Source organism: Echeneis naucrates, chromosome 5 (assembly GCF_900963305.1).
Source record: "Echeneis naucrates chromosome 5, fEcheNa1.1, whole genome shotgun sequence".
In the NCBI taxonomy this organism is placed as follows: Eukaryota; Metazoa; Chordata; class Actinopteri; order Carangiformes; family Echeneidae; genus Echeneis; species Echeneis naucrates.
In genome coordinates, this window is record NC_042515.1 from 3,887,531 (window position 1) to 3,912,956 (window position 25,426).

General features: G+C 42.8%; 1 protein-coding gene across 1 annotated transcript in view; it reads right to left on the reverse strand.

Annotated features, from left to right (window-relative positions):
• The window catches only part of grm7 (glutamate metabotropic receptor 7), a 205,661-nt gene that overhangs the window by 95,201 nt on the left and 85,034 nt on the right, over positions 1-25,426 (reverse strand). Inside the window, exons 3-4 of the mRNA XM_029501966.1 lie at positions 1,449-1,584; positions 537-691 (exon numbers count right to left, since the gene is read on the reverse strand). Coding sequence (XP_029357826.1) covers positions 537-691; positions 1,449-1,584 — 291 coding nt within the window. The remainder of the gene's footprint in view (positions 1-536; positions 692-1,448; positions 1,585-25,426) is intronic.

Consider the following 25,426-nt stretch of genomic DNA (forward strand, 5'->3'; position numbering starts at 1 on the left):
CAACGTGGATGAGTCGAAACAGAAAGTACACTGATAAACCAAAATGTTATGATCGATAAAGTGGTGTGAGGACGTTAGTGTGTCTTTCACCGGAGCAGCGAGCAGCTAGTTTACCATGAATACTCAAAAGAACTGTCTTTGTTACACTTGCCGTCGGTTTGATCTCTTCATGGGTGAAGAAGATAAAAACTACAGCTTCTTTCAGACACACCGGTGCAGTTCGTTATCCTCTGCCGTTTGTAAATACACTCAAAGATACGTCGGTCAGTTAACAGACTTCCAATGTGGACAGATGATGCCCGATGACTGAATCAGAGATATCTTCGGGAATGACTGAGATATAGAAGCACAGCAGATACGGCCACGACAACAATCGTGTGTAGTCGTCATTGAAGGGGTCCTATGTTTTCACCGACGACTGACTTTTCCTGCTCAATCGGGAAAGCAGATAATGTGCGAGGCTCGCGGTCCAGAGATAACATCGTTCACACAGGTGACTGAGCATCCCGAAATGAAGGCATTGTAGAGGCACTTACCGCTGATGGTGGCTCTCTTCGGCAGAATGGTGACAGCTCCGACTGCGGCGTGCTCCAGCTGGTGGATGGGACTGTTTTTGGCCCCCCAGCTGTCGGAGCCGATCCAGAGGAAATGGCCGACCTGGTCAGCTCGCTTACTGGCGTTCAGGATCCCCCTGCGTGCAAACGTACGTCATCACTGAGTCACATTCTGCGCCTTACCGCGTGTCTGTCGCAGCTACACTCGATGTCACTGGGTTTACACAACATCAACAAGATAGCAGCTGGCTTCAAACACTGAAGTTCCCAAAACTGTGGTTTCACAGATGGTGGTACAAACGACCCAATTCCCATTGACTCCTGTTAAAATGCCCCAACATGGTTATTTACCCCAAGTTAAATATCCCTATTTTAACTCAGCGGTGGATTCAACAGCTCACATTTGAACTCAATTAGACCCAGATCTATAATTTGTGAAGGATTATCTTCTGTCTATAGTAAAAATAGATTTTTAATATACCTTTTGAGCGTCAAACTTGCAGCATCTCTCAAGTGGTAAGTCAACAGGTAATGCTTTCACTAACCCCTTTAACCTTCTTAAAGCAAAGAAACTAAATCCAAATAATTCCAAATCTGCATTATTAGGCCAATATTAAGTGTAATTTTCTTCCCTTGGAGTTGGACTGTATCTCCGTTAAATTGGTGAAATAACCCAACAGTCACATAAAGCCCTCCGTTTTCAGTGAGTAAAGCTCGCCCACAACCGAATCATTTCTGACTTGCTGAATTGTTGCGTGTGAGGATTTTTGTGAAAACAGGAAATGCAGGTAAAAGAGAAGAGAACCTTTAACCTTTTCATTATTCTGTATGTTTCCCTCACAGGTGAGCTAAAACTTAAAGTCAGAGGCGTTTGATGAAAGCGTGCTCCCTTACCTGATGTCTTCATCAGACGCAAACAGGATGACCGCCCTGGCGTACCGAGTGTCCAGCAGCAGGCGGATGATTTTATCGAAGTCAGAGGGTTTGTGGTCATGAGGGATCTTCAGCGACTGAGCTATACAGATTCCACCTGAGGAGACACGAAACACACGGCAACGTTAATACACCGGACTTTCCCAAACATCCTGATAAAATCAAAAGGAGGGGGACGAAAACGAAAACATTTTAGTGCTCGTTACTTTAACAGTGACGGAGTCTAAAAGAGGGAAAAAGGCAGCAGTAAGAAAAGCGAGCTGTGCTCCCCTCCCTCTCCCCGCTCGCCTGACATTTCATGACACCACCTACATTTCTGCTCTCAGCCATCTTAAAAGTATGAGCGAAGAAGACAGAGAGTTCCAGCCCGTAACGAGTGAAAAAATAAATAAACAAAAAGGCTGTGTTTTCAATTTATTGATTTATTTTGTTTCTGTACCGTCTCCCAGCGCTCACTCAGTCATTTTCTTTTCCTGACTCACGACCCGGAGTGGCAACTCCAACCTTTAATCAGCAGGAGATAAAGTCACACACACTGTGAAGGCCTTTCAGCACCTTCAAGAGGACAATGCTGAGAGTGATGGGTAGCATTTTGTCACGACGGAAAAGTAACTGCAAGCTGGTTACATTCGTACGCTGAAGAAATTAAAAGCGTCTGACGAGACGGAAAACAACGGTAGGTTTCATAAACCTTTCTCCTTTCGGAGGAGAGGAAAATGTTTATTCCGGTCACCTTTTCACCTCAGCTCCGGCATCCGCGTGCCGTACGACTCGGTTCACGCCAATGAGCCTCCAACTGAGAAGCCAATTCCAATGTTCAGAGGTTAATACAGTCTTCACGGGGAGCCCATCTTTTTATGGCTGCGTTTATTACTAAACGTAGTAATGTGAAACGCTCAGATTTCGTTTATTTCCTTCATTCCTTCCACCTTTCTTCGGTTTCGTTGTGGAGTCTGCTGCTGCCGTGTTTCCATCCTTTCCTTCGTGCTCCCTTTCACACTCCTCCGCCCTTCCTTCCCTTTATTTCCTTCTTTCCTCGATTCGCATCGCGTCTTTCTTTCTCGCTCTCTCTCTAATGTTATTTCCCTGAATTGAATTATCGCCACCTTACCGTTTTTACAAGCGCAGATCGAATCCACTGCTGTTCTCTGATTAATACAGTAATTCAAAGACGTCAATGCATTTGCACAGAGAGCAACCCGGTTCAGCTTTTATACGCTTAAGAAATATTTTTCTCTCCCAGGCAGGTAAACAGAGCTGAAGAATGTGAAGCTTGTCTTCTATTTTAGTGGACAAGATAGTCGAGCATTCCCTCCCTCAGATATTTGTTTAGAATTAAAGGCAGAATTTTTGTTCTGGTTGGATAGATGAAGGTCTTTTTGATTTTTATTTTTTAAACCACTGTCAACTGAGGCTCTTGATGACGGTGTTAATCTGACATGCTGTCGACGCAGGAGGAAGAATCATAACATCTATCTGATGCCTGAGAAATGAATCCACTGATCTGTTGTAATAACCAAACGTAGTCGTCAATAAACTGCTTCAGTCTCCTGCTGTTTCAGGACTGCCATCAGAGCCAGACTGTTCTTCTCAGCTGCTCCTGATCACCAATCAGTTTCCTCCTCGCTTACTAATTCTTTGGCAGACCTTTTTCAGCCCTCGTGTGAGACCCGGCCGTTACCGACCGTTCCCGTCTCCCCTGACTCTGCCTCGGAAAAAACTGACCAGCCTCCTGATCCTGACCTCACCTATTCTCTGCTCCCAGCCTGATTCCCCTCCACGGAGGGCCCTGCCTGTTCAGAGTCCCGAAGTCTGCACCTTCTGCAGGTCAGTGCCATCCAGCTGTGGAGCGACTTCAGTCCACATATAATCCTACATGGAAGCGGTTGTGTTGCGATAATGCTTGGATATAGTTCAGATTTAAGATCATGTACGTATACATCGCAACCAAACAGGTGATTCAAGTCAAGTAGTTTTTTTTTTTTTTTTCTTTCATTTTAATGGAGAAAAGTAAAAATACCCCTGAGAACATTATTATCAGTCGTCATTGCAGTTTTAATCCGTCTCCGTGTTTAATCTGTTGCTGTCTGGACTGCCGTCTTCCTTGAGGCTCCCACATCAACAAGGTTAATTCTACCAAAGTTAAATGGAGGTAAAATAACAACAATAATAATAATCCTGAGGTAAAAGGTTCTCACTCCCAGTCCTTTTTATTTGTTAAAGGTGCATTATTTAAACTTTACCTGTAACTTAAAATGCATATATAAAGCTCTAATCCTTCGTATTTTCATGGATTATTCTTTATAGTCATCATTTTGCAATAGATTGAAATACTTCAAATGCTGGGGGCACTTTTATTCTGAAGTGGTCACAGGAAACAAGTCGTTATTCGTCCCCGAGGTTGGTGATGACGTACACCTCTTTATAAATGCTTCTATAAAACAAGACAACAGCTGTTTCATTTAGTTTTTTGTCAGAGGATAAATTTGAAATTCTTCAGTGAGTAAAGGGACAAGAAGGAGCATCCTCAATGGTCCGTTTCCCTCATTGGCATCATTACATCCAATGTAATGTCATTTCATGTACATTCATATGTGAGGGGCGGGTTCAGTTTGGTGCTTCAGATAAATGGATGTCAGTAAGGACCATAATGAGGATGTGGTGATCAAATGTGACCTTCTTGTTAAACCGCTGATGAACAATTAACTCACAACAAACGTCACAAACAATTGAACCTTTGTCTGTGAAGAAATGCCTGTAATGTGATCCCGAGGTCTCCGCCAACCACGTTTGTTTTGTTCTGTTTTTTTTTTTTACCTCCCATCGACCTGATGGGGCTTTATTCAAAATGTTAACCATAATTAAAAAGCCAATTAGGAGCCAGCGAAAGAGCAGCAGAAAACATGAACCTGTAGATCTTTCAATTACTTGCTCAGATAGTGACAAAGTTTTAGTGTGAAGTCATCAATACGGCTTCTCGGCACAGTAGAGGCTGATCAGTTGTAACTCGTCTGCTGTCATGACTATAGGCATGAGGCAAATATTATAATACAAATTGTTTTGTTAGTCGTATTTATCAAAGAGCATATATTGAGCACCGTTTTTGCTAATTAGTCGCAATGTCTCTATTTGATCACTTAAAATGAGCAGAACGGGAAAACGCATTATGAGGAACACAAAAGCTAACAAAAGAGTTCCCCTTAATTATGTGTGCGAATTCTTTCATGCATTAAAATGAGCAGTTATTGTTGCATCTGTTGCTCCAAGCCACATAATTAGCTGCAGAAGTTTCCTGTTTGGCGTAAATCTGTTGAAACGCTGCTGGGTGGTCCGTTTTGATCTGGCTGTGTAATTTGGGGACAGTTATAAGAACTGCTCCACCTCAGTGAAACCTATTTGTATAATGAATTCATAAAAAAAAATTATTTATTTATTCTTTAATCGCCGTGGCAGGAGGTGAATACGTGTTTCTGTCTTCTTGCTGAGGTTTTTGGGGTTCTCTGATTGGAGGAATACGACTTGTCACCTTTTGTCAAAAACTACGTGTGTCTGTTGATGACTGCTCTTCATGAGGAGCTCCTCTTACATCAGGCTGCGTTTGATTACATCCACGACACACACACACACGGCTCATCTGTCAATGCAAGAAAGGCACGGGGAAATTTAAAGCCCCTCGAAATAGATCGTACTGAAGTGAGACGCACATTAAGTTGATAGACAACCTTCCCTAATTAGCTTCCTCAGCGACTGGTGATGTATGGCCTTATCAGGGAAACTTCTCATTGTCACGATCGAAAAGCTGAGGTGCATTAGATTGAGAGCAAAGCGACACTGACGCTGCTTTTTCAGCAAAACAAAATACGAAATTTAACCCTCCTGCGTGGGGGTCAAGCTTGGATTTGTTTTTTACTTTCCCATACGCGGGAGAAATAAATAAAGCCCAACTTATCCTAATGAATACTTTTAAAAAGTGACCATTTGCGTGTCACCGCTGACGTTGTGCTTTTTCTCCATCATCTGACAGATGAATGAATTCTGAGGATTCACCCTGAACATTATTAATGCAGTCTGAAGAATCTGAGCTCATTACATGCCATATCAGTTTCCATTGTTAACGCTATCGATAATACACACACGTGCCTCCAAGTCATTCATCTGGCCCCACGAAGGCCAAGGACAAAAATGATGGCACATCCATCTCATCTGTTAAAACACTCCATAATGTGCCAGCGTGACTCCTCATCTGAAATTCACCTGGCGAAGCGAGATCAAATATATGAATGATGAAAGGGGACGCGGTGTAAGGCACCACATTTTATCCAACAGATGAATAAAACATTTGGCATCGGGTGTGAAGTGGTCAACACTGCAGTAATCCCCTCTGGAGCTCATACAGCGTCTTTACATTTGCATCTCGCTGCTTCAGGACTAAATTACCTTCACACCTCCCGACAATATCACCACGTTTCACAGCAGATTGAATCTTCAAAAAATATATATATCATAGAGGTAAAAAGTAATGAGGGATCTGTGTTTTTTAACTCGGCCTCTGTGTACTAACATATGTGTTTCATAAAGGTGGGCTCATCAATACAACAGAGCAAAGCTCTTAGTATAAGAAATACTAACACATGATGGAAAGAAAGCAGACAGCTAATCTGACTACATTACCCACAATGCACCTAAACTTTTACCAATGTAATTGTTATAATAGGCTGTGAAATTTTATGTGACAAAGACGTATTTGACTTTCTTCTGTTGAAGTAGAAATAAAAAAAAAAAAAAGCTAATCCTCTCCAGCAGTATCGTGTAAAATCGTCTGCACCGCATTCGATAAATTTCGTGTCACCGCACGATGGACGATTCATGACACGGCCGCTGTGACGTCTGAAGGGGCGGGCAATGTAAGAACAGACTGTTTTTGTTTTTATTTTTTTTTCTGCATCCTTTTGCAAGACATGAATGAATTAAAAAAAAAAAAAAAAAAGGCTTCTGGGCAACATCTAAGTAGCTCAGCTGGAAGAGATCCACGTTCACGCTGAGAGAGGCTGAAGTGAGGGAAGCAAACAGGGAGGTTTTCATCCTGAGCCCTGAAATTACATCAGAGAGCTGAGCAGTCCACTTTGGTATCTGTGGTTGATTGGTCTTGTGAGACTGACGGAGACCGACTGCAGTTGCTGTCGGAGGAGGCTATTTACTTGCATTTTTTTTTTTTTTTCTTTTCGAAATACATTTTTGAAGCTTCTACTTTAACATCAGAAACAATTTGCATAGAGGCCTTGGTGAGTTAGAGGGATGGCTCCTCCGTCTGAGCGGCTTAAGTGTGAATAAAAGCGTAGATGTCTTTTACAGCTTCTTCTTATAAGGATCTGAAACTGCCTCATAACTCAGGGACCCTGTGGGGACGATGTCTGTTGTCACAGATGCAAAAACTCTCCGGCGGAGTTGCAAAGAACAATGCCTGAGTCAGTAATGAAGAAAAGTTGCCCGAGCAGTGCTCCCATCATGCCTCAGTGCTGAATAAGCGCAGCCTTTTCCCCAAAATGCACCTTATTCCTCATTCCGATACACGCAATGGCCCACAAGTTACAGCAAATACATGTTTTCATTCATATACTCAGAATAAGTCATACAAACCAAACGCAAATGCTGTTTATTCATTTATTTAGTTTTTTCTGGCTTGCTTTGCATTTATCATACTCGTAGTGATAGAGAGAGAGAGAGAGAGAGAGGAGGGCATGGAGCAAAGGGCCACAGATACCGTGTGTTTGCGTGGGTTTCCTCCCTCCGTCCAAAGACGTCACGTTTGGGTTAACTGCTGACTCTAAATTGTCTGTAGAGTGTGAGTGGTTGTTGGTCTCTGTCTGTCTCTGTGTGTTGGCCCCGTGATGGACTGGCGACCTGTCCAGGGTGACCCCGCCCCTCGCCCAGTGAGAGCTGGGATTGGCTCCAGCACCCCCTGAGACGGGGAAATGGATAAGCGGTAGAAGAAGGATGAATGAATGTTACTAAGGGCATCCAGTCACATCTGTCTTCTGGGCAGCAAAATCTCGGTGTTATGTTTTAGTGTGTGTGTTTATTTTGTAAAGGTTTGTGTGGAACGCTGAGCGTAACGCTAAGCTTTGCTGTGAACTTTCCAATTTTACAGCAGAACCGTAAAAAGTCGATGTGGATATTTGAACGTCGTCGTCTCTGGGGCTGTGTGCTGAGCTGACCTTCTGAAGTCGGCAGGTAAACACGGCTGATGAGTTTGAGTTTGCTTCGAGGGGTTAAACACAACCGGAGCCTCGTCCTGGGCCGCACCGTACGGAGGGAGACTTACGAGGTTGTGATAAGCTCCTCTGGATCGCGACGCCGTGTTGGCTTCCAGCAGTCGTTCCTGACCACTCAGCCTTGACGACTTCCTGGCAGCGGCTCAAGCTTCGACCTTGCAAGTTTTGACACTGGCAGCCATAACTCCAGACACTCTGCAGCCGGAGCGGAATGAGGCCATAATTCAACGCGCCGCACGGCCCTGCTACACACAATACACGGCAGGCCGCGCTCGCACAAAGACGCCGACATACTTTAAGCAAAGAATGATTACCTGGATCAATATTTAGTCATGAGTGATTCAGATAAATCCAAAGGTTGGCTCGGAGTGGAGGAGCACTTTGTGCCAACGCTGTCGAGCTCAGATTCTGCAGCAGTCAGATGATACTTAACAACAGAGAGGAAAGACGGAGAAGGTCAATTAAGCATCCCTCTGTGCAGATTAATAACACTCGCTCAGAGCCCTTCAGGACTTTCTGGGACTTTTATGCACTGAAGCTGTTCTCGTGTCACATGGGGAGGGAAGAAAGGACGAGGAGGGGGTTACGTCTTCGACCGGAAAGATTTGACATCATTTGACAACTCACGGTGGCAGCCGGACGTCTTCTTTTGCCTCAACACTGGAAAGTGCAGCTGTTTTTATCAAGATGAGTCATGTACATTTATCTGACTGAGCAAGAAAACAGTTGGAAAAAAAAAAAAAACAACCCACCATAAATGTCATTTTCAGTGTGATATTTTCATAAATTACTATCTTTACCGAGCATTGAATCTATCCCATCATTACCTCTAACGCTGACTTTGCCACTTTACTTTCTGGTGCCAAAATATATTCTTTTCCTGTTCTTATCACAGCATGATTTATGACAAACATATAATTACGTTAACTTCAATATAACGTGAATGCCGCCTTAAATGCGTTGCCTACTTTCTCTCTGAAGTTTAAAAGAAAAAAAACATTTTTGTGGTCAGAGATTAGAGAGATTTGATTTCCCAGGAGAATTTCTGCTGGAAAACAATTTCTTGAACATGGATCCACGCAATCAGGTTTCTAATCATATTTATCAATAATTAATACTCTGCCCTGATGAAAGCTGATATGAGGCACTAAAACCCGACATGAAATAAGAGCAGTGCGATTGAAAAAAATGGCATGAATGAAGTAAAAAGACTTTAATCATGAAAATAAGAATAATTAAACATTTCATTAGTGTTTAATTATGTAATATTGACCCCACTGGGACTCTATACATCCATAGATTATTATTGATTTTTTTTTAATAGGGGACTTAATATATTTTGCTCGAGTTAAGTTTAAATAACTTTTCACTGGAAATCAATCATCAATGCTCACAAAAAAAAGAAGTTTTAATGCATCTTGGTGTCAGATTTTGTAAGTTAAATGCTTTTTCTGAAATTCCTGAACTGATCACATCACTCACATCGATGAACTCTGACAGTGGAATATATTCTGATTTTTAGAGCTATTTCCTCTGGTATTAAAGGGACCAGTGCTTTTCTAGCGTGGATTTCTTTTTTGTTTCTCATTCAAAACTTGAGTTTTATGAGTTGAAAATGATTCAAGTAATCCTGGTTGTAATCCTTCAGCACCGCAGATAGGAAAGTATTTAAGTGGAGGAAGGAGCACTAAATGCCAGCGTGGACTGTGGAGCGTGGCGGACTGAAATATCTACCTGTCAGAGATAACTGGATCTTACAGTTATGGCTGCTCTGGTCCCAAAGGAGCATGTTTCAAAAGGAACGATCCTCTGACCTCCAGTCATACATCTCTCTTTTTTTTTTTTTTTTCATTTTCCTATCTGCCAAAAGGAAGTAAAACTTTTTTTTTGTGCAGTTAAAAAAAAAAAAAAAAAAATGTACAAGACTTCAACCAAATCCTCCAGTAAAAGTGAAACTGTCACTCTGCATTTCCGTCAGTCCCTCTCTGACCGTGTCTGCTGTACCTCTGTGCAGCGGTGCCTCAACCCAAACACACACAAACACACTGCAGGCAGATACTTATCCGTGATGAAGCTTTTCAGCCCTTAAAACTTTCCCTCTGATGTACTTTCCATGTTTCAAGGGAAAGTAACGGGGGGTCTGACAGAAGACGAGCTCTTACTTCGGTGGGATACAGTGTAAGAAGAGTTCATGCAAGAGAAAACAAACCGTGCAGATGCACAGGAACGCAGACGAGGTTGGGAGAGTGGAGACTTTGATGTAACTCAGAAAGACGGAAATGAAGAGGAGTGGACTGTTATTTTTCTGAATTTGATAAATGATTCTGGAGCTGGCTTTGGAACAGTTTTCCGAGGTTTTCCGTCCTGACAGCATCCCTCCACATTGGGAACAGTGAAATTCAGTTGAGAAAATGATTTCAGAGATTAATGTTACAGCACTGTAACCCAACAACACATTCAGATTGCTCCGGGTCGTGTTTGAAAATTGTATTTGATCGAGACGATTGGATTAAAACCGCGACAGAATTCGGTCCAGCGCGCGGACATTATCCCTGAAACTGTAATTTAACAAATCTGCAGCGTTTTTCTTCGTCTTCTTTTTTTCAATGTAGAAATATGTAGATACATTATGCATATTTTACAAGGTTTGATCAAATAAGTTGTAAATGGCTTGCTTTGAGAGGGGGATGAATCAGAAAGAGAGGGAGAGCTTTCATCATCAGAGCCATTTTGCACTCGGTCCATCAGCGGAATATCAAAGTTCTGCATTTGTATTCGCAGCGTGAGAGAACACATAACAGGCTGACTGCGTTTGTTAGTTACACGCCTGGCGTTGGCAGTGGTCACCGCCGGGTCACGCTCATTTGCATACTGCACTTCATAGCATTTGATGACAATTTCCAAAAATGTCAAAACACTGATCTCAAGCGGCTTGAAAAAAGAAAAGCGTGACTGTGAAGGCTGCTGTCCTAAAAAGCGCCACAGCCGACTGATCTCGAGCTGCAGAACACAAATGTTGTGTTCCGGCTGTTTGTGCAAAGACCCCTGTGCGACATGAAGGGGTCGCACAAATATTAGACACAGCGCTTACACATGGGGGGGGGGGGGCAATTTTGCCATGGTTCGTTCTTTCTTCTTTTTTTTTTTTTTCTGCTGTAACCTGACCTATACACCAGAAAAAAAAAATAAACAGAGTGATGCCTTCAATATTTAACGCATGCTGGTGTTTCCAGGGCAAAACATATGTGCTGGGCCAAAACACAACTCTAACCCATAAGTTTTCTCTTGTATTCATATCTGTTGTGCATTTTTTTCCAGAAGAAAAATGACTGAATTTTATATGAAGCTGTGTCTCTGATATACTATCAAAATCTAAAGACAAAAGACAAAATGTAAAGCTGCCAAACTGAAACAGAAACAGAATGAACATCTACAGCAGAGGCGTCCACCGTCCTGCTCCAACACACCTGATTCAGAAGATCAGCTCGTCATCAAGCTCTGCTGAAGTCTGATCAGGAGTCACTCATTTGAATTTGGCACCTCCAGGCCCGGATTTGGACACCTCTGATCTACAGGGTGAGTAGCCAGATTATTAAGTGCCAAACGGCCAACAGCACTTTTTGTTTGCTGCCTTAGCTCCGCCTGCTTGTGATGCATTCAGAAGCGGCTTGGAAAAACCGTTTCCGCGTGTTGTTAGCCTAATAGCATAATTGGCCAAATTGTGATATCTGCCTAACTTTACTCTCCTACCACTGCTGCATCACCCTGCCTTATTGCCTATGTCCTCAGCCTATAAGGAGTCTAAAATCACGGTCTGCCTTAGTCGTCTCTTTGACTTAGGCATTTTGATGCATGTATCGGCGCCAAGGTGGGAAATATAGATCAGGACACCCTTGCTACTCACACGAAATTAAAGGCTCAAGCTCAAGCTGTAAAAGCTAAGGATAAACAGGAATCCAGTGAAAAACTCTCAGTGTGGACAGCAGACCTTCAATGCATTCTTCTGTGCCCCAAAGACAAAAGCAAGCACGATGGACTGTAAAACTAAACTACAGATGCACAACGTTACTTGCTTCAACCTGGGTAACAAAGATGGCCATTGTTACGCCTGGGAGGAGCACGAGGGCTCCCTCAGCAGTGAGGTTTTTGCCCATCTGCAGTGCAAACACTTTGAGTTGGTCCGAAGGGCCAACCCAAACATTAAAAAAGTTAGTCTGGAGTGATGGCTGCGGCTATCAAAATCGTTATACCATCACAAATGTGTGCATAGAATAGTGTCACAATAGAACAAATGCCATCAAAAGTCCAAATTTCCCATTTATATATGTCGAGGCTGACAATAAAATATTACTGATGTCCCACTCGGCAGCCAGCTAGTTTTAATTTATTCAGCAGAAGCCAAATCAGTGCGTGCGAGTGTGTCCTCAACATGCAATAATACCCATTTAGTTGTCAGTTTAAGTCTCGAGTTTTGGCTCCAACTGAACTTTTTTCTTTTCCAAAACTAATAAATTCGCCACTACCATCTTTAAAATCTGTAAAAAAAAAACAACAAAAACAAACTAATGTCGAGAATGAACTTCCTGAAAAAGAAAGTTTCGCTGAATGTGATTTACCTCGACACACTGGGCCTGGCCGGCGTGTTGAAGATGAAACAACAGGCAGTAAAGCTGAAGGCAGAATCCGGGTGATTGGGAAATAAATTACAAGCTGGGAGCCAGTAAATCAAAGATATTGGCTCAAGTCTTAATACAACTGAGAGTGTAACAAAAGCTCATAAGACAGAAAGAGGGCCGTGGTTGAGTTCAGTGACATGGACGAAATGGATGGATGGACTGGAAAGGAAAATGGATGTTATGAAGAAGTCAGAAATGGAAGTGAGACAATCTAAAATGCGGGGGAGTGGAAACCAAAACATCGCTTCAAGCTTTTTGTTTAAAGGTGTGTTTCTATCACCAGCTGGTTTTCGGAGCTGCATTCAACTCTGCGGGTGTTTTCTGCTTCACAGCAAACCTGAGCGTCTGTTTTCGGCACTTTGAGCAGCTCCACCACCGCAAAAGCTGGAGATGTCGCCAAACAAATTGTTTATGCACAATTAAACATTTCTAGTTAATGTCTTGTCATCTTGTCCACTGCAACCAAGTTCAGTAACTTGCGAGTTTGAGATTAACTCTGGAAAGACTAACCCATCCGTGTTAGCACGAAGAACTTTTCATATAACACAATCATTCATTCTAATTCAATAACAATTCAACAATTAAGTGTTATTTCGTAAATAAAACATTTTCAAAACCATTTTTTGATTCCTTTGTAGCTCATCTCCTGATCAGTCGCTCCACAGGAGACCTTTAAAGTCTTTATAAAAACAAAACAAAACAAAGCCCATCTGTGATCATGAAATTTTTGTGAAGAAATACAATTAAAAAATGGTTTAAATTAGCTTCTTTCTTTTTTTTTTTTTTAAATCACAAAAAAGAATGAAAACACCAGAAAAATGAACCAACTGTGCTTGTTAGTCCTCTGAGATGAGTGAAGCTGACTCCTGCCCGCTGAGAACGGAGAGCCCGACGTGGGCAACTGAAGAAGAAACGACCGCAAACTGAAATTATCTGGAAACATCTTGGAGACAACGGAAAGCTCTTTGTTTGGGAAGTTACATTAAAAGTAACTAGTTACTGCGGAAAGTAGCTATTGTGTTAGCCAATCGGCGTCATTTATGGGATTGTCTCGTGCCCACTAACCAAAGAAGAAGATTAAAAAAGCAGCTTAATTTTTTTTGGCAGCAACGGTAACGGCGTTATAAAGATGGGAAAGGAAATAGATTACTCGTTACTGAAAAAAGCAACGGGGTTATTCCATCACTGGTCGGGTTTATCAGTGATGCCCAGTTTTACAGTTATTTCTCTGCCGAGCCGTCAGACTCAAAGACTCTGTGTGAGCGGGCGGTACTACTGCTGAGCAACGACAAGCATCAGTGAGATTGAACTGTGAAAGATTAACGGTATTCTAAGTTGTTGAAAAGATGAAAACACACGCTGAACGTCTTCACACCGTCCTCAGTATTTCTCTGCTGCTTCCGTTCTCTTCTCATCTTTTTGTTCTGTGTTTTTATTTTACGTTTATGCTGCAGTGGCGTGCGAGTCAATGCTTCAAAAGAAAAAAGAAAACGAGTTGGTTCACATGATCACGCTATAAGGGAATGATAGCTTAAAAAAAAAAAAAGAACAAAGAAAAAACAGACAATATTTTCTTCTTTTACCGCAAACCATAATAAAGAAAAAAAAAAAAACTTTAACAATGAAAGTTCCTCTCACGAGCTGATTTGAAGTCTCTGTCATTATCTGATCCGGAGTTCTGCTCATTCTTTGAAGCAGGAATGAAGAAAATCTGCTCCAAAGCCTCCAATGCTCTAAATATCTGATTGTCCGACTCTCCGTCTTTACTCAGCTCAATAAACTCATCACCCACTGGAGCCAATGGGAGCGTCTGATGTGGAGACGTGACTCCAGACGTCACTAGCAAAGATGGAAGATGAGAATGGACAGATAAATTAAATTCAAATTCCCTAACTTGTCCCCCAGTTGGGAAAATCGCAGTATTGCAGCATAACAGTGAATGAAAAAGATATTAAATTGAAAATAAAAGGTTAAATGGTCAATAATAATAAATAACAAATAAGTGTATTTACATTTAGAAATGAGGAGAACGTAGAAAAGTAAAGCATCTGAATTCATCCATGAGTCTACAGACCAAATTAACTGGAACGAGCAGGTGTTGAAATCCAACGTCACACAAATAGTAAACAGTTTTTTGTTCATAAGGGGCAGGACACATTCTGGTCCTCGATTTAAAACGGGTATTATATTTACAATAAAACCTGTCACGTGTTTCCTTTAAATATGTTTTAAACTAAAACCAAAGTGAATGTTACACACAAATAAATCGGCTTGAAGTGAGAAATCAGCCTTCGCGGAGGAATGCAGCTGTAAAGGCGTGATTTATGTGTAAACCCTTAAGAGGGTTCAAACATCTGTCTCAGACTTTTGCCTTTTCAGCAGAAAAAAAAATAAAAATAAATATATATATATATATAAAAATCCACTTGAGTCCTGTTCCCTTATACGTCCTTCTCTTTAATATATCCCCTTTTGGCTGTACTGCTCTGTCGCTGTCCTTTCTTCTCTTGCAGCTTGCAGCCGTCTAATGACCTGCTCCCGGAGCTGTCAGTCACGTTGACTTCTCTCTAATTTGAAACGGTAGCTCATGGCGGTCGTGATGCATGGCAGCGTTCGCACACACACCTCCACGGGCATTAATGAAAAGTGACAGGGTGTGGGCGGGTGAAGCCTGGGGGGGGTCACTCCGGCACGACCGCCCCCTCACTGCCGTCTTTCAGTGGAAAGAGGAACCAAACTCCAAAGCTGCTAAATTCTTTTTGAACCAGCAGGGGCCAAAAGAACTCGAAGTTAAGTACTGGACTGCTACCTGACGAATCTAAGAGCTTGTAAAATGACAGCTATGCCCCTAAATTGCAGTTTGTTGGTTGGCCGTTCTGCCTTTTGGAGAGAGTTAGTTTTTGGTTTTTTTTGAGCATTTTAATTTTACTTTTCATCCCTCATATCCCAAATTTTAATAATATGCGAAGACTTGTGTTAAATGAATAAATAATAAACTGCTTGAAAGTGCAGAGGAATTTTAGTTTATTTTTTTTAATTGCACTCATATTTTTCTGGACTATGTTGATTTGTTTTGTTCACAGCGTCTACCTCCTTTGGTTTTATATGCAAAAAGATGCAAAAATTATTGCTCTCTTTTATGTGGTTGCAATTTTGCCGGCATTGAAAAATAATTGAGTGCGATACGTGGGCGCTCCTGCCTGTTTTAAAGGGTTAAACCTTGGCGCTGTTTCATAAAATCTGTAACGGCTGCAGTTTGTTTTTACAATGTTGTCGTACAGCTTTCCAGCACAAGTTTGCATTCTGTCATAATGCTCCTTGGACGGTATTATATCTACTTGACCCCGCTGCACAGCGCTTTGGTGCGACTTTACGGTGTATTCAGTCGTACTAGATTTTGGTCCATCACACAATAACGAGGCACTGCTGACCGTCGTTGCTGTGACGCAGTAACAAATGGATTTAAATGAATATTTAAGCTCTGATACTCCTCAGAGCCAGGTTGAAATAACGAAGGTAAGGTTGTCCAGTCGTTGTGATGACGCCTTTCAAATGGGAATCAAACGCTTCACGTTCTGCTGTTTTATCTCCATCCACCTCCAGATAATTCACTTTTCCTTTTAGTCCTGCAAGAATTTCAACAACCAGGAGACGCTACCTTACAAAATCGAACTAAAGTTGTTTTTTAATTCGTGTTTTCACAGGAAGGTGAAACTTTTTTTTTATTTCCTTTTATTCATTACTATTTCACCTATTGATTAATAATTCTGCCTTTTAAATTGCATCTTTTTTAACTTGCATACCTGCTCTTGTTACGGTTTCCGACCTTACTGTAAAACTAGGTCACTCGCATTTTTATGGCTTTATGACGATGAAAATCTTTCTGTCTGAGCTGTGTGTATGTGTGGTGGTGGTGTGTGTGTGCGTCCAATCACTCCTGCTTTGCTGGAAAACTATCAGACAGCTGACGGTCAAGATCAAGACCTCTCCTTGTTCCCCGCCTGGAGAGAGAGAGAGCTGGGACTTTCACTATCTCCCCTCTCCCCATTAGTCTCCTTGTCCGTCCTCTTCCCCCCTCCAGCTGTCCGGAGTCCGCTGTCTTCCCCCCCCCCAGAGTCACCTTTGCAGGTTGGAGTTTTTGGTTTTTACTGGCTTCTCCCCAAAAGAGCCACACTTGGAGGTAAAACATCAGCAAGAGAGGAGTAGATGAGAGGGAGGGCGACTAAAAACCAAGATAATGCTTCACTGTGTGGCTACAGACAAAAAAAATTCATCTTTACCGTGTTCCCGCTGTGCTGACAGGATGCTTTCTTCCTGCTGAAGCAGCGAGTGACACAACGGAGCTTCAGTCCCATTCCCGTTTCGATAGCAGATGCAAAATGACTCATAGGTGGAGCGCCTTTATGGCTCGATTGGACACTAAATCAACCTCCAGGTGAATGATGATCTCCCCTTAAATGAATGATGATGAGCGCTAAATGAAACAGGTTGTTCTTTTCAGTGTAGATCAAACTCGGGGTTGAACAGCAGGCAAGAGTTATTTCAAGTTTTAAGTAGCTTAAGTTCGGAAAAATTTTAAAGAACTGAGCTTCAGTTTCTTCTAATGACACACAGTTGGGTCCTTTTTTGCGTTCTGTTTGTTTGGTTTTCTTCAGTAGCTCAGATTTGGGGTTGACAACAACGTAAGCAAGGAAGGTACAAACTAGTGTGACACAGCAAACCGCTTGGACACACACACACACACAGTTTGTTCACAGGAAAACTGCAGCTTTTCTCGATGACTGTGTTACTTCTCTTTGCAATCCCACGAACACGTCACTCCGTTGGATCTCTCACTGCATCACCACCTTTTTCTTCCTCTGCTGATTTCCTCGCATCGGCTTCACCTCCACAAACCGTCCTCTCCTGCGTCATCTATCTGCTCACCTCACCTCACTGTCCTCTCCTTCTTCGGATCTCTGTTCTTTCCATTGTCTTTTAAATCCTCCATCTCACCCATCTGGTCAATATTCATCTGCGGTCTGGTGTTGCAGATGAATGTATTTATAGTAAAGCCGTGCGGCATGTTGTTCACAAATATCGTGAATTTCTTTGAGATGAATGGAGTGTATTTGTTTGACATGCTTCCACAGATCACAGCTGCTGGTAGACGCTGCGGGTTATAACCAGCGACCACCGGAGATCGTGCACGCTGCTATTTTAAGGTTAGCGGTGCGATGAAAGCGATTCAAAGCCGCGGCCTCTCACATGGGACCAACGCCGGAAATCCCACGCCTGCGCAAACACCACTCTGCCAACGCTCCCCCGTGACGAATATTTCCACACGAAAATTCACTTTGATTTTTCTCAGCAGGAAACATCTATTTTCTGCTATAGTCTCTTGCACTGAAGCCGTGTTTCACTAACCACGATCTAAGCAGACGATACTTAACCTCGCCTCACTCTGCGATGAACTCTGCTACATCTGTGAGGGTCTATATTTGCTCTCAAACTAGAGTTAGGTACTTTAAAAACAAGCTTGTAAAATATGGAGCGTTCTTGATTAAATGCAACGGTGCATTAAGTTTCTAAAAATCCATTCCACCTCGTGAAGCCCCAGCAGTAAAATGTTGAAACATTAAAGCGTGAGTAATAAAAACAGTGCAGTATGGTGAATAATATTATAACACTCACAGGGGCCATTTCACCGCATAATGAACATTTTTAGATTTCGTACGTTAAAAAAGGATAGTTTAAATTTTCCCTCTATTTAGGATTACCTCCCCGTCAACACGAAGCTGATCACAGCGCGTGCTGTCAGTGCATTCAGGAGTTAAGTGGTCGGATTAAATCATTTCTAACTTTGATTAGTTGACAGCTATTGAATAATCAAATAGCAGCTTCAAGATGTCCAATAAAGTGAAAGTCACGTGGAGCGTTTTTTATTTATTCGTCTTGATCTAAAGGAATCTCTTCATCTTCATAGAAATCATGTGGCCATTTTGATGAATGAATAATCGTTGAAGTAATTTATCAAGCAAAGAAATTTATTTTACATATTATTCCCTTTCCAAAACTAAACTCTTGGTAAGTAATTCAGGAAATTCTGATTAATTGTGGGCTCTTTTCACACTCTTTTTTTTTTTTTAAGAGATGTGTGCGATTTTGTTGGATTTTGTGCGTCTTCATCACTGTGTGTTTACCTGATTAAACTAAAAGGTCAAGAGAATAGACACTAAGGACATTTTACTAAGTTTCATAAGTGCTGACAGAGTCCATGTCCGACGAACGGAACACAATTTTTGCACAAATACACCATCGTCAGCACAGATTTCCCACAAGGCCGTGCTTCAGAGAGATCCGTGAAGGGTGGAGGACTGAGTGAGGGCACAGCCTGTCTGAGGGGAGGGAGGCGTTTCTCGCCTGCCAGGTCTCTGAAAGGGCTTCGCCCCATTAGAGATGACGAATGGGGAGAAGCATCAAGCGCCGGGATGCAAATGACCGGTCGCACCAGCACAGCTCCTCAGAGCTCCCTCCCTCCGTCGCTCAGGCAGGAAAAGCCCACATTAATGCAGATCATATAATAACACAATGATCTTTATATTGAAGAGAAATGTCCTTTTTAAATCACCATCAAAAGCAAAGAAAAATGGCCGCCTCCATCCAACCACCTTCATCCTCCCCTGAGTTTGCCCCACCTGTCAGCCTCCCTGACAGCATGAATTGATATTAATGTCCGATTCAATGAGACCTGCATCTCATTTAAACAGAGAAATTACAGCTGTCACCATCAGCTGGGTCAAATCTTAAAGATGGACTGTCTCCGACGCTTTTAGTCCGCCAGGTGAAACACTGACGATCATCAATCTGGGAATTTCAGAGTAGTGTTTTCAGGAAATTCTATATTCTTCCTCAAAAAATGGATGTCGAGCCCGGGGCTGAAATGCCTTAACCCTATATTATATCTAATGACCACCAGGACATGAGAAGAAGTCAGGTTACATTGAAATCGATAGGAAAATGTCCCAGCTTCTCAGTTGATTTATCACCTCAATTAACATAATTTTAATAAAACCCAAGTCGTCAACGGCTGAATTACAAATTGGCAGGGTGAAGAAAATAGTCCACAAACGGACGGGTGACGTCACAGTGGGCTGCCGCTTCTAAAGCTCCGTCCTCATGGAAAAGAGATTAAAGAGAAAAACTGATTTGTGTTAAATGAGATTCAAAGATGGCTCTCAGCCGAACAAATTAAAAATCCTCACTCTTCTCCTCCTCCTCATCGTCCCTGTTATTTCCTTTCCTTTGTTCTCCCTCCTCCTTCTTTCTCTTTATTACTGCTTTCTGTGCTTCTGGTGATGAGTGGGGAGAAATAAACAGCTCTGGGGTCCACGTTCCAACTACACTCCCCCCCCCCCCCGGAGATCCATTCACCTCGGGGAGCTCATCAATTGACACTGAATTTGCAACAATAACTGCCGCAGGGACAAACGAGCTCGCAGTCACGCACACAAACACCAGCTGTGACTTTAAATACATGTAAACATAACTGTGGCGCCACGTCCATCAACACACACACACACACACACAGACACATTACCACCGCACGGATCCGTCTTTACAGGAACTGCACGACAGACTAATCGCTCTTGGAGTTACTTGTCTTTTCCAGCCGCTGTCCGAGAGAGGGAGGTAATGACCCAGAGAGGTTTGATGAAGTGAAAGTTTGCAGACACTGGCAGCGTGGGGGGGTGGTTGTGTGTTTGTGCGTGCGATTAAGGTTCTGCAATGTTTTTTGACTGAAGCTTGTGCGTCATCGCTGTTGTGTGCTGATGCATTTCCACCACTTGAGTCAGTGGATGCGCATCAAGTCCGAGGCTTATGGCTTAGGGACCCCAGTTCTGTCAGGGCGGGGTGGGGGGGTGGGGGGGTTCCTGGGGGCATGAAGTGTGTCACTTCTTTCATGTTACCCCCCTGAGGTGAGCTTGCTCGGTATTCTTTCTCGCAGAGCTCTGTAAATACACAACGTGGTTGATGTTTCAGGAGCAAATGTGGAGAAGCTAACGTGGCTGTTCGGCCTCTAACTACAGAAATAATCTGCTCTGGACATTTGCACATCAAATATAGATGATAGTTTCTTAGTAATGCTAATGTCTTACGTTTGATGCTTCTGTCTCTTTCCAGGCCTGTTAAGATTCTGATTTCATGTACAAATCTCCCGTAAAGTTGTATTCATTTCCAGCACATTTCTTATGCTAATTTTCCAACTTGCATGATGCCGCTTATGTTCCCGCTACACTCTGTAAAAAAATGACCGACTTCAGTTACTCTCTCTCTAATCTTGAGTTACTCTGATTCAGTAGTATTAAACAAACAAACAAACAAACAAACAAAAACTATCAACTGGGGAAAGAAGAGGAAAGCCAAACGAACTGAGTTCATATCTGTCAACGATGAACTGATGACTTTGGTAAATCTGATCGCAGGCTTGTGAACGTGGAGTATGGACCCATGATGAATTATCGACAACACACTCAGAGCCCTCTTTCCTCTTCTGCTGTGACGGACACACTTTAGCAGAAATCATTAGCTGAATGTTTGAGTTGAGTAAATAAAAAAAAAAAAAAAAAAAAAGAACTGCCTCTGTGGATGTGACCATTTTTGACAAAATCAAAATGAATTCCGTTTAATAAAAGAAAAAGGGACAATCAATTAACCAGCAGTTGCGCTGATTAAAAGAGTGGCTAATATGAAATCATGCCGCTTTTGAGAATAAATTCAAGCTCTCAGTTCACTGGTACTCTTTTTTAAACAATCATCACTTCAGTGTGACGGCTTAACAAGTTCAACAACCTGCTGACAAAGTGAGCGGCTAATCGTGAACACAACACAAACACATCACACATAAGAACGCAACCAGCTCAGAGTGCAAAAACCATTAGCCTCATTAATACACGTATATACTTATCAGTATATAGTGCACTTAATCACTCACACTTTGTACTTAATATTACATTTATTTTAATTTTTTCAAATTCATCTATATTATAACTGAGGTGTTTCTTGTAATTGTATACATATTCTTACAATATTTCGTTTTTTTTTTTTTTTTTTTTTAACTATCCCGGAGTACCTGCAACGGACAGAAGTAGAGAAGTATTTTCTTTCTGCTATCACAGAGCTAATGAGCTAAGCTAACGTGGCAGGTTTTCGTTGGTACGCCTGCGTTATATTGAACGGAGCCAACAATCTACCAACACGTGGCGACAACTTTGAATGCCAACAGTTAACACTTAAAAAAAAATGTTTTACCTGAAAATGCTTGGCAGTTGGACGACATTTTAATTTTTTTTTAATAGCCTTGTCATTACTGTATACAGGTTTTCTTCACAAGCTGCTCACCTCACGGCCGCTGGGAATATCTGCCTCGAGGCAGGGGGCCGCTTAAAAGTCGACTGGCAGGAGAAATGTGGGCCAGTGAGGTTGTCCCTCGCTGCAGCTTGTAAAGTGCAAATGCTGAGAGACCAGGTTAATGACCGAGGGACACTCAGAGGACAGTTGGACAGTCAGAGGACGCATCTTTTAGCGAATGAAAGTAAAGCTATAAAGCGGAGGCAGAGCACAAGGAAGTATTTTGTGAAGAGGAAAAAGTGAGTGTCCATCTTCGCTGCAGCTCTTAATCTTCTCAGGTTTTCTTTGTTGTGCATTAACTTATAGATCTGGGCCATGTGAGTATCTGTGATGGGTGCTGAAAGTGGATTTGCGGAGCTGTCTGATCCTCAGCGATCTGCCGCTGCCCTCTGAGACGTCAGCCTCAGCGTACGTCTTCAGTCTCAGGTCGGTGCTGGGTCTCCCAGCTCAGGATGTGAAAAATCACTCCGGAAGAGCAGAGTCGCAAATCTGCATCGGTTGTGTTCTTTTCTCGTGTTGTGCGAACACACCGGGGGGAGCCGGATGAGGAAAATGGGTCATTGGTAAAAGCGATTGCTGTCATCAGAGAAAAAACCAGCTCTGGAGGTGTTTTTAAATTTGTTGGTGCTATATTTGATTTCCTGCCTCAGTCACAGATGGGATTTGGATTTCACTTCCTTTAAATTGTGTGACAAACAGAAGAGGTTTCCTCGGCTAAACTCAATAAAACCCAAACAGAACAAAGGATAACACTCAATTTTAAGGACAATAAAGGGGATGAATACAACTTTTTCCTCTGACGCCTTCATCACGTCGACATCCTGACTTAATACCTGCTGATGTTCTCATCAGCCTGAACTAAGATGGTGTGTTGAACAGCTGACGTTAGCATTTAGCTCACAAGCTAAGTGCTTGTGAAAGCAGACATTTAGGATCGGAAAACGCTTCCGTCTCTCGTGGGATCTGTCCTGAGAAGTGCATTTCCCTGATTGTTAACGTGAGGGCAAAACCAAATTAAGTACACAAAAGACGCGGTGTCAAACCGTCAGATGAGAGATGAACACGTGTTACTTTTTGTAATGGACTTCTCAAACAAAAATATTAATCAGGCCTTAAAATAAACAAGAACTCGCACGGTGCATAACGAGAAGCTGTGATTTCATTCATTTGTTTCTTTTCATGCATATTTGAGTAATCCAAACAGCGCAGCCTCCAGATGATCCTCATTTGTGATGCTAATTTTAGTCCCCGTTGTGCAGGTCGGGCTCGCGGCTCGGAGCTGTGTGCATGTCTGCAGTATGAATGAGCGCGGAGGCAGCCCGTGTTAAATGGACCGCTGCGGAATGGCGCCGGGTTGCGATTGGTGAGCTGAATCAGCTCGTGTCACCTTCAGCCCCTCCTGCCCGTCGCATTTCTGGCAGCCGACTGGCTTCCCCCGGCTGCATCAGATCAATAATACTACTGCTTTTGATGTTGTGGGGTCTTCGTAGAAGTTATCTTGTGAATCAGAAATGAGTTGGAGGCCTTAGGGAAGGCTGCTGGCTACACGACTGCGGGCCAGGTACGGTGGGTACCTCAGTCAACAACATCGCCCAACCACCTTCCAGCACCTGTCCGCTGCGTAGCCGGCAGCTATCCCCTATAGCTATTTATACACACAACAAACAAGCTCACAGGTGCAGCATGCACAAACCAGATGTCAGGTTTGAACAACGGGGAGCTTTGTGAGCCACAATAACGAGGCTACAACCTGTCAATGTAGTGTCGCCCCCTCTCCCGCCTCCTTTTTTTTTTTTAATTTGTGATGCTTCTACATTCAGATGACTCGTCCTGCAGCAAGAGGACGAAACGGAGGCGCACAGAGAGCCATTGTTGGAGAACGCACACTTTGTCACTGATGCGGCTTTATTGATGACGACGCCGCTTCAGGTAATTATGACTACAGTGAGGACGTGTAATGGCGGTGATGTTGTTCCAGCGGCTTTGATAATAATGAATAAAAGAGGATTTGCCAACACATTTCCGTGACGTTGTGCCGTTGTACGAGCGTGAACCAGAAAAGACTGTACACAACACGGTTCTGTTTGGGGGATTACCTTGGAGATTATTCCCACTGACGCAGTTAAAGGGAAGACTGAAGGAATATGCACATGCTTTACGTTGAGAATCGGCTCAAACACACAAAATCTGTGACTGTTTTTACATTTTGACCTGGAAAACATTCACAGACACACAAACACACTTATTGGTTTTGTGCACTTACATGTAGAATACTTTATTGCTGCTTCTTTGCTGTTTATTTTTATTATTCCTTTAAGCCTGTACCTAAATCACACCAGCATGGTGCTGTTGTTTGTCCCATTGAGGAGGAGTCAGAGATGCAACCGCAGCCTTATGACAGAGGATCTGTAAATACTCTCAGGCCAGGTCCAACATCTCTTCATGCTTCCTTCAGTCTTAATTTCACTCAACAAACCTGAATGGTGACACACGGTTCACAGGCCACAGCAGCTGAATTCATTTTGTCCCTTTTTTCCACATAAAATTCTAATTCCTTTGCATGGCCTGTTCGGCCGCGTAACACGGAGGCCTTGAACAGATTTTGGCATACTGCTGCTACGTGTGAAGAGGTGAAGAGGCCCCGAGGAACGATGAGCCTCCTCCTCTTTTTTTGATGAAGGTGGTGGCCGTTCTGGATGATACTGCGGGTCGCCCTGTGACATCACTGACTGGGCCATCCAATCAATAACTAACTCACTGATGATGGTTGTCGTGTTCCCTCCTTTGTCTCCCCCCCAACCTTCACCAAACTTTGCATTCAGTTTTTATCGTTGTCACTGCAGCACTGAAGACAGTTTCTCTCTTCCACTCACTGAGCGATAACAACAACAAAGAAAACTTTGAACCTTCAACCTTTTTTCTGAGTTTCTGCAGTTGAGGAGTGGCACAGTAAGGATACAATGACAAACAAGCCAAAAAAAGTTTTGGGATGTCGTCGCCCAACCCGCTTTTTCGTCGAGTAACTGACGGCTAATGATGCTGTTTCAAAATAGTCTTGTCAGAAAAAAACGGGAGAGTTTGCAAGAAGGAATCAATTCAATACTGTGTATTCGCTGTGGGTGTGTGTGTGTGTGTGTGTGTGTGTGTGTGGGGGGGGGGGGGGGGGGGGGGGGTCACATCCGTCTTTCATTCTTGCTAAAATTGGCCCCTGGCTGCAGTTGTATAGCTGAAGGCTTCATATTGTGCTGGGTAGCTGGGATGGTGCCCGTGGCAGACACAGTTTAGGGAAATTATGGCGGTGAAATTATGGCCGCATGTCATACATAAGACTGGATAGGTTTGCAGAAATTGCTCCGGTGTCATTTGGGCTCCGCCGTCTCACAGTAACGACCTGCTGTATTGATACGCAGGGACCACGGGTGACAGAGAGATGAACTGGAGGGCTGAATATGCAGCCCAGATAAAGCACTGAGTGTGCATTATAGCATACACTGGCGGCAATAATGCTGAAATGCGGTGAAAATCCCCGGAGGGGCAGCTGTTGAAATCAGCATTAGAAGATAAAAGAGGAAATCTCTGGACTCTGGATTAGATTACTGCA